Consider the following 10282-nt stretch of genomic DNA (forward strand, 5'->3'; position numbering starts at 1 on the left):
GAGAGAGAGAGAGAAAGAGAGGGAGAAAGAGAGAAAGAGTGGGAGAGGGTTAGAGAACGTTATGCGTGTTTGTTGTCTTTAAGGTGGCAGCAGCGACGGCGCGAACCGCGTTTGACCCCGCGGCTTTTTCTCACCCGTCGCATCTATCGTAGTAGCAGGGGGTGCGCGATAAGTGCCCGGCGGCGTTTGCGTTTCCCGTTCGCTTCCAGAGTTTTTCTGCTCGGTGCGGCGGTGAAGATATACAGGTCGCTCCCGTGACGTTTTTCCGCCCCATCGTCGACGGCGCGCGCACATACGTGTATACACGTTGCGCAGGTTTGAATCCGCGTGCATGCGTGCGTACGTGCGTGTCGTCTGTATGCGCGAGCGATATGCACTTATAATCGTGTTGTGGATTATTATATCCGAGCGTGGTACACAAGAGCAATTGATAGTTTGATTTATACGTCGACGCGACTCTCCACCCGGCGAACGCCCTACGGCTCTACCGGAAGTGAAGCGGACAGATTAATTACATCATTGAACTCGCGCGCCGTCGTCGCGACTTCCGTCCCGATTGAGGGCTCGCTTGGTTTTTCTCCATAAAGACGAACATGCGCTTGCTTGGCGCGAAATGGGTGTTCCTTTCCACGTTCCTTTCAGCGGCGTGTATCTTAATTGCCCCGCCACAGTTCCGTATTTTTTTTCTTGGCGAAACGCCAGAAACCACAACGGGAAGGCAGATCGTAGGAAAATTTGGCGAAATGAATGTCGAGCGCGCTCGAGCGAATGATTACTCTCATTGTCAGATGCACATTTCTGCACTCCTTTTCCATTCGCGGAAATGGAGATGCTGAGAAAGCAAGGAGTTTTATCACCATTCAAATTATTCTTTCCTTGTTTATTTCAAGATGTTTTATGGAAATTTACGTCAGAAATTTCGTAATACCTTTTCTCTTGTTAAAGTAATGAATTGATGTGTGAATGTTTTTTTTATTTAAAGTTATTAAGAATATATATTCTATAAGAAAAATTTTAGTAGAACAAAATCAACGTATAGCAGACAGAATTACACACAATATTCCGCCTTTTTTTGGAATTGCTTTTTAATGTCGTGACTTAAAAATATTTTTTAAAAATACAGTCTTCTTTGAGATTTAAGAAAAAATTGAAACTATGTCAATCTTCAAAGAATGTACTACATAAACCCGTTGTACAATAACTCCATGTGTACGTTATTTTTCAAAGACTTTTACTGCGTAACCTTTATTTTCCAATAACTTTGTAACCTCATAGCTCCGTGCATAATGTGTGTTGAAGATATATATTTATCAACCTGTACCAAAATTATGAGAAAATGTGGTATCATTTTCCAAATACACTTCGATACTAAAATTTTACACATTCAAAATTTTGTTTTTTATTTTCAATGTTATAAAGATATTTTTTGAAAAGAGTTTATCTCATACCATTTTTATCTGTAAAATCCCAGTGATAATTCGAAAGCGGTATCCGATGTACAGTGAGGAAATTACTATTTGTTATTGCTTGCACCTTTTTCGGAATCTTTCGTAAATTGTATTTATAATAATAAATATTTATTGAGTTTTTCATTTATATTGCTTTAAATCACATAAAATACAATATTGAATTTAGCTATCAAATAATAATTGTTTAAAAAAATTATTTTTAAGATTTAGTAGTTTTTGTCAATATTATTATACAATATATAATATTTATAACGCCTTGTATTTTTATAATAGTTTTGCATAATATTAAAAGTATTTTTATAAGTAATAAATGAGACTTTTAATGCTGTTATGGCAATTACTCTAAGAAATGATTATGATAGAATTAGTATAATGCTAATATTTGTTCTCATAAATATTAATTTGTTAAACATTAAATTATTTGAATTAATTAATTAAAATTTAATTGTATATACACATTAGCGATTAAATCTACGACATATCAATAAAATACATGAGACACACTATTTTCGCTTAGTTTTGTAATCTTTTTATAATTATCACAACACTTTTTTAAAGTAGGAAACATTAAATTTAGCAGTATTTACTTAAACTTTTTGCGAGAGCAATTATCGACTCAAGAGATAATCCGAAGATTGTAATCTTCGCGATGGAACTTTAATTAGGATTGAATCTTAACTTACCCTTATTCGTGGTTGGAATTTCAGGAATTGTGCTGGAATGATTTAAGGGAAGAAAATCTTGCTTGCGTTGCATTATCTATTTTTGCCAGTGATTTATTTTCGTTTCGGTGATTATTATACTTCAACTTGACGGCTTATTAGGAACATCTAATTGTTTTCACATTCAAAATTACAGTCTTCGTGCGAACGTCACCAAGACTTATTATTATAATATCTCGTTTACTTTATATTATCAAGAAAGTAATTTTGTTACGTAATTTGCGTTAATATGCGTCGTAATTGATGAAACCGTATATCAACGAATCAATGAGATTTTGTTAACCAATCATGTAAGCTTAATCTGCGCCTATTATGAAAAAATACATTAAAGTATTAAGTATATACGATAGTAAATTTTTATTAATCAAGAGTGAACTAAAATTGGGAAGAGATAACATTTTTGCAAAGTTATTTTTATGTTACTTATATCAAAGAATTTATGATATTTTCGCAAAAGCAGCAAGTATGTCGTATTAAACGAAGCTTAAATTGATGTTCAATGACGTAACCGCAAAGATTAATTTTAACGATCTCATTTAACTTTAAGAAATTCTCGGAAGCTCTCGACGTTCATCTTCCAAACTCAACGAGTAAACACGACATTTTTTGCATATATTCTTGATATTCTTTTTGTATCCTATGTTGTCCAAATTGTCAAGGATATTGGTATTGATAAGTGGTATAGGATTTTAAAGTTTTGAAATACACTAAATTTTTTAAAGTTACGACATCGTTGTAACTGATGGGCATGAAACTTTTGTCGATCTGCCAAGTAACCGTATTACTTTTCCAACAACAGAAGTTTCGCTAGGATGCAATATTTGTCTATATTGTGACACTTCTGGTTTTCCTGATCTTATATAGACTACGGTTTGGAGTTATCATCCATCATTTTTAACTTTTCAAGACGTACAAGTGAATAATTTGTCTTTTAAAATTTTTGCGAGATGTTATTATAAATTATATTTTATAACATTATCATCTCGAGCGAAATTATTTATTCGTTGCATATAAAAGTTAGAAAAGTGACCTAGTAGCGTATCAACGAAAGTTGTGAGTAATCTTATGTATCTGGGGGGAGGGGGGGGGGGTGACAGCCAAATGGGAATACTATCAGGGAAGATGAAATACTCGTTAAAGTTCTCAAACTGTTTGAAAAATTTATTAAACTAAGAGAAAGAGATAATCTCATTTGACCTATAATATGCTGGTTATATCTTATAATGTCTTTTTTTTGTTTAAATTTTCAAATTATGTATGAGTTGTTGTAAAGGACTACATATCTGCTTCTCTCATTAAACATTGTATTTTATGTATGCTCCTGGGATGTAACTTCGATATCGTTCTGCATAAATTAGTTATAAGATGGAGCTTTGACTCCATGCTCTTCAACAACGTTAGAGCTTCAAAAGGTTTATTAACATAGGTGAGACTTTCGTTAACAAAAAGCAGTTTCTAATATCGCAAAGAAGGGAAACATGGTGTATATGGGACTTGCGGGTCAATACTTCTCGGAGCTGGATCCAAATTTCAATGGCCCTCCTAGAGCAGTCGATCCAGCAGTCCGTGCTCGCAAACTTGTAAGTAACACATTTGCACAAGCAAAGTTCATTTAATTATGCAGTAATTGACGTAACGTAATGAAACGATGGCATTATAGTGTTTCATAATGTTTGGCTTAATGGACCTCTTTTATTAAATAAATATATTTACAGACGAGACATCATAAATTTTTTAATCGATTATTATTTTACCCATTACATTATTATTGAAAGTTTTATATAATAATAATGCTAAAATACTTCTTAATGAAAATTTAATTTTAATCCGTCTTATGCATTTCAAATATCAACGTTAAACTGATGTGTTTTATTTATAAATATGTATGAATGATAAAACTTACATTTTTTAAGTTTAATTCATTAAAACTTTACATTTTAAAAGCTTTTTATCTGCTGAAAACTATTACACCGACATTTTCGCTCACTTTTCTTATTGATCCGAACATACAAAACAAGAAAGAAACTTTTTTTCTATCTCATAGAGAAGGTATTTTAATCAAAAATAAATAATTAACTTATGATAAAAGTTTATTTTTGGATGAGTTTATGTTATAACGATATTTAAAGTACAACGAAAACTTTTTCCATTACATGAAATTGAAAGCATTTATAAGGCGCTTTGTGATGTTACACTCGAGCATTAAGAATTATTATGAAACTTAATGCATATGTAATAAGTTCTCCAGAACGTAATACCATCTTTCTTTGATCAAAAAGTCTTTAGTGTATATTTTAATATACGAAGTTTCTGACATTGATTATGGATGGTTTCTACATTTCAGTCTCTTTACAATCTGTATGAATAAATCCTTAACGTATAAATCCTTAACGTATAAAGCCATGCGATTTTTATACTTTTTTGCATAACATAATGCAATTTTCAATATGTAAACCACGTTGCAGCATTTATCGTAATCCGCGGTAGTGTAATTTTCAACAACAAAACGAGTTGTGTGCTTAATCCTTTGCATTCACACATTTAATATATATATAATCCTCTTTGTTCAATTCAAGTGGACATTTTATTCTATATAACTTCTTTTCACTACATGGGAAGTTTTTCATATTGTTATTTACACCTTTTTTTATCAAGAAAATGAAATTTTATCTATTATATATGGATCTATTTTTTTCCTATTAAAAAAAAAATCAAGAATATAAATCAAGAATTTATGAAAATATTTAAAATCTAAAATTATTCCATATTATAGATGCATTTTCACTTTTGAATTTTTATTGTAAAAAATAAATTCAAAAAAGTTTATAAAAGTTTTTTTTATGCTAAAATAATCAAACACTTCTAATATATATATGACCATATATTGTATAACATAATACTAACTTATATCGTTGCGATACAATTGCTGTATTAGCCGCAGGACATCCTGTATAATTCATCGGCTTTTAACGGACGAAAATGTCAATTGTCTGTATTGTGCGCATTTAAAATTGCCTGAAAGCCATCGTTGATTAGTCACGCATGATTGTACTGTATTTTCTGCGTTCGCAACTGATCGTTTTGTCGACTGATAATCGCATTTCGATGGGATGCGTGACGTAATGGATTTAAATAGTACCTCTTCTGTGAGTGAACTGCTTTTCATTCCGCGATGCGGCTTCGTCGCATTTGCTACTAAAACATGACCTGAACGTTAATGAGGTAGTGCTGTATTGCATTATTACCGCATATCTTTTCCCCGTATTCAATATTTGTCAATATTTCTGCAAGGAGTAGAGCTTAATTTATATAAATTTATATTTATTATGTAAATGTGATGTATAGTCAAAAGAAAAAGACATTGATCATATATATTTATCATAACTTCTGAGGATAGGGGAGAAAACGTGTTTGATCTCGATGCTGAGGATTTATATTGCGTGAATCGAGAACGCTCGTCATACGTTTAGTAGCACATTAGCGTAACTTAAAAAGCATACATTACAAAGAGGGCCATAACATGTCACATTCTTAAGATATAGGAGTTGCTCGTTTTAATCTATGGTTTTTATCCTATCGTTGTGAATATAATGTGTATAAATTATAGACATGTGAAATACGAGCGAGATAGTATCCCGAGAGGAGACATTGAGTTTCTAACTATACATTAATTTTGTACGTAATTATGTTGTCGGGAAAATTGCAGATGCTATTTCAAATTTTGCAGAATCAAATCGATACAGTAACATTTCCCATTCAGAGCGCTTAAATAATTAATGGCGAAATCTTGAAGCTTTCATCTAGAATGCTTTGTACTTTTTTGTATTCATGTCATCTGCTTAAAGAGATAAAGCGAAACTAATTTATGGAGTACTTACTAACGAGAACCGAGACTATATTTTGATTCTACTGTGTAAAGGGATGAACATATCTCTTGAATATATAATGGTATTTAATTCTAAGAGTGATGAAATCATCTTAGACAAGATCATTCATTTTGGATTAGAGGAGAAAATTTACTCATTAATTAAGGTTATTTTTATCGTGTATATAACGAGAAGATTATTAGTATGCTTATAGTAATTTATTATAGATTTCAAAAATATGCTTAATAAGAGAACTTTCGTTGTAACATTAGAACTATAAAGCAATCAAACTAATTGATTTATAATTTTCTTTCTAAATTTTACTTAAATTTATAACAGTGCGATTTCTGAAATTTGCTGATACTTTTATTGAAATGTGTAAAATTAATTTTTCTCCTTTATACTTTTACTTTCATACTTTTTTTCAAAGATAATAAATTAGTGAGTATAAAAAGGATATGTGAGTCTTTCTTGTCAAATTTTTTAATATTAATAAAAAATTGTTTTAATTTCATTGAAAAAAACTGATAAAATTATTTTTGAGAATTTAAATACATTCAATATTTTTGACATTTCTGATTTCTAAAATGATTATTTACATTAAAAAAAAGAGCTTAATAACAGTTCTGATTGAAAAGAAACGAATCAGAATTTTTTGGTTGACTTCATTATAATTTTAGCTGAGATAATCAGAATTTTGATATGATCAGAATCTTCTGATTTGTCTGTTTTCAATCAGAATTTTTCTTCAATATATTAAATTAAAAATTTTTCACTTATATTCTTTCTACACTCATTGTTAACAAAAAAAAAATTTTATAATATGCTACAGATACTTATTTTATTTTCAAAAATATCAAATCTATGGTAAACTATAATATTTCTGATATAAGAAATCATCTTGTATTGAATAAAATTCCAAAACATAATACAAAATCTTTGAAATTATATTATCATTTTGCTTGAAAACTATAAAGAATTTAATATTTAAATAAAAGGGCAATTCTTTTCCCACTCATTTTCAACGTCTACTTTAGGTGCTTAGAAGCTTGAAACAAGTAACCTATTTGTATTCAAAGCGTATTTTAGATTAATAAGAAAAAAAGCTTATTTTTGAATAAAAAAGAACTCATATTCTTTTTATATTTATCGATTTAAATATGATATATTTAATAGAAACTAATCTAATGATGAGTGAATAATTTGAAAGTGTGAGACATTAACATTTTTTATCATTTTTGCATTGATGTATTGACATAAAACCCGTCATATTGACATGCCATAATGTACAGATCAAGATAATGGCATTCAGGAGTGCCCCAATCAATCGGGTATCTTTTGATCGAAACATATGTGAGTCCTTTTATCTTGTATATGGCCTATCTACGCCATGGCCAAGGTTTAGCCGAAATAGTTTGCGTGCGTGCACGTGTAGATACCACAAATTGCTAAGGCTGAATCTCATTCGTGCATGGAATGACAGGATGGTTTGGGTTCATGGGCGTAACGTCTAACGCGATACCTCCTTTGACTATTGAATCTGAGGGACTGCATGTATAGTTCCGTTGTTAAGGTGTACTCCGTATTGACCGGGCTCGCCTTGGCTGCAGCGGACTTGTAGCACCACTCGTACGTGCGAAGTCTGCAAATGAATTTTTCGGACGTGCCCGGCTATACCGGGTTTTGTCATTGGAATGAAAGATATACTCTCGTTGTCGCAAGAAGACATTCTTAAGACACTTTCTTTCTTTCTCTCTTTCTTTCTTTCTTTTGAAAAAAAATCCCGCGTCTTTATGTTCGTTGAGTTTACGGCGTCGTTTCTTTTTATAAGGTTGATAATGCTCCTGTCTTTTATACATCGCGTACGAACGGTAACATCTCGTTACTTTTTATTCACGAAATTTACAGCAACGATCGTAAAAGACGACAGATTGTTTCGCATCTTGAATGTGAGTTACGAGACTTAGGCCCAGTTCTAGAATTGGAAACAAATAAGAAATAAATTGAACCTCAAGAGTTAACCGTGAATTGTGGAACTGGGCCTTAATCGTTTATTTCGATCTGTTAGGTTGCCTTTCGTGTCTCAAGGGAGTGATACAGACGAAGGGAATGATACAGACACGAATGATGTAAATGTGTCCGTCTCTCAATCGATTTGCGCTTCCTTATGCATTCCAGGTGGGCATGGAACGCCGTGACGTCATACTGACAGCAGTTTTCGGAACAGTCGGTGCTCTCGCAATTCTAGTAGGACTCGCATTAGCAATGTGGCTCTATCTACGCGCCAGGAAGTCCAAGCAACGAGATGATGATCTCGAGGACCAAAATGATAATGGCGATGCTTCGAGCCAACAACAATCTACTAAGAAAAATGGTTTTCTGAATCTAAAGACACCTCTAATCAGCACGAAGGCTCTTGGGTAAGTGCGAATTTTTCTTTTTTATTAAAATAATTGAGCAGTTAATGTTACGATCCAGCTCTGAATTTAGTCTATTTTCCATACAAATATATTCTTTCAAAGAAATTTTGAATTACTATAACGAGATATATATACAGATATCTTTTATATTTTTTGTCTTTATTTATCTTTTCTTTTATATATGGCAGTCACCAGTGGCGATACAATATTTCAAAGTTTACGTAAGAATAAATGAATACATTTTACGTTGACTTTAACGAAAAGTAAACAAACTACAATCATTATGCGTTTGTTATTTTTATTCGCTCGCAAGTTTGTCGCTGTTGACGTTGTTCTGAATCACTTGAAGATACCACAATATATTTGTAACTTGACAAAGAATATCATTAATCTTGAGCTCTTCTTACGAATAACTAAGAACGTTATTTATTCTATTTTATCGCATAAAATCGAGTACCTTCATTATGACATTCGTTTTATTAAACGAAGATAAAATAATATTTTATAGCGACGTAGCGATGCTATTGAAGACAATTTCGTGTTTATTCTCTCGCACAATGAGTGCGTGGTTTATCGTCGAACGTTTTCTCTGCGCGAAGCTCGTAGATCGCTTCATTATTGTCTGAGCAACGAACGGCAATTCTACGTACAGTAGGACAACCAAATATTAGTTAGACGGTCAGACCCGTTTGAGTATCAACAGCGGAATTGTCCGTCGGTAAGTTCGTTTTACCGGTAAAAGCGTTATCGACGATAGAATTTCGCTGTGAGAGATCTTCCGTTTCTCAAGCCTGAATAACGGAAACCTGCAAAATTTTGTTGTACCAGCAGAACGTTATTGATGAACATTATCGTTTATATCGCCGAATGATATTCGACGTTCGTAACGAGGATTATTCATTATGGGTTATTTATTACTATCTCTAGCCGAGTAATCAAGAGTCCCAATTCGTTGCGTATATTGCTTAGTATGGCAAAGCCAAAGCAAAACTTGACACTATTACCAGGTAACGTTTGCTTTGAAATATTATTTGATTCTGTGAATTTCTGATTATTACGTAACTTTACGAATTATGTGCTGAGATAAAGCATACATTTGAAACTCACTATTAAACAGCATATTGTAATTATGATCTTGTCTTTTATAATCTGTGAACTATGTAAAGTATACACATTTTTGGCAAAATTGTTTGACATTTTAGAGAACGTTTTATTTTTAGGGAAGTTAATTATTTAGTACAACAATTTTGTTGACGTTCGTATTATACAGTTAATACACTATTAACTCTGTGCTTTATTTTTGGTAACGAACTATATCTGTTGAAGCAATTAAGAAATTTAAATATTGACATTTGCTCAAAGATTTTTAATTACACAAATCTATTCTATTAATCGCACAAATATATTCTTGGATTGATCAAATTTACTGATATTAGATTATGCTTCGTAAGATCATTTTAGTCGATTTAAGATTCGTAGAATCTTAAACTAGATTTCAGACTATTTGTAATCTTATGTGCATTTTAGAATATGAGTCTAATATACATTTTACATTGCATTTTGATTCTTTTAATTTTTTATTATATAAAATCGTAATAGATTTTGAATTCTAATATAAAATTTTTTTTAAAATTTAAAATAAATTTTAAAATAAATTTTAAAATAAATTTTAAAATAAATTTTAAAATAAATTTTAATCAAATCTTTTAAATTTAAAACTCCACTTAGACGATCTATAATTCATGTCAGAAATTAAGATAGAATTCTGTTTATAATTTTTATATGCTGTGTGATATATATTGGCC

General features: G+C 31.5%; 1 protein-coding gene across 1 annotated transcript in view; it reads left to right on the forward strand.

The window, feature by feature from the left end:
* The first annotated feature begins 3669 nt into the window (after nucleotides 1-3669).
* Nucleotides 3670-10282, forward strand: part of LOC105623518 (synaptotagmin-7) — a 118711-nt gene continuing 112098 nt past the window's right edge. Inside the window, exons 1-2 of the mRNA XM_012204911.1 lie at nucleotides 3670-3771; nucleotides 8236-8477. Coding sequence (XP_012060301.1) covers nucleotides 3670-3771; nucleotides 8236-8477 — 344 coding nt within the window. The remainder of the gene's footprint in view (nucleotides 3772-8235; nucleotides 8478-10282) is intronic.

The sequence above is a fragment of the Atta cephalotes genome (assembly GCF_000143395.1).
Source record: "Atta cephalotes unplaced genomic scaffold scaffold00058, whole genome shotgun sequence".
Classification (NCBI taxonomy): Eukaryota; Metazoa; Arthropoda; class Insecta; order Hymenoptera; family Formicidae; genus Atta; species Atta cephalotes.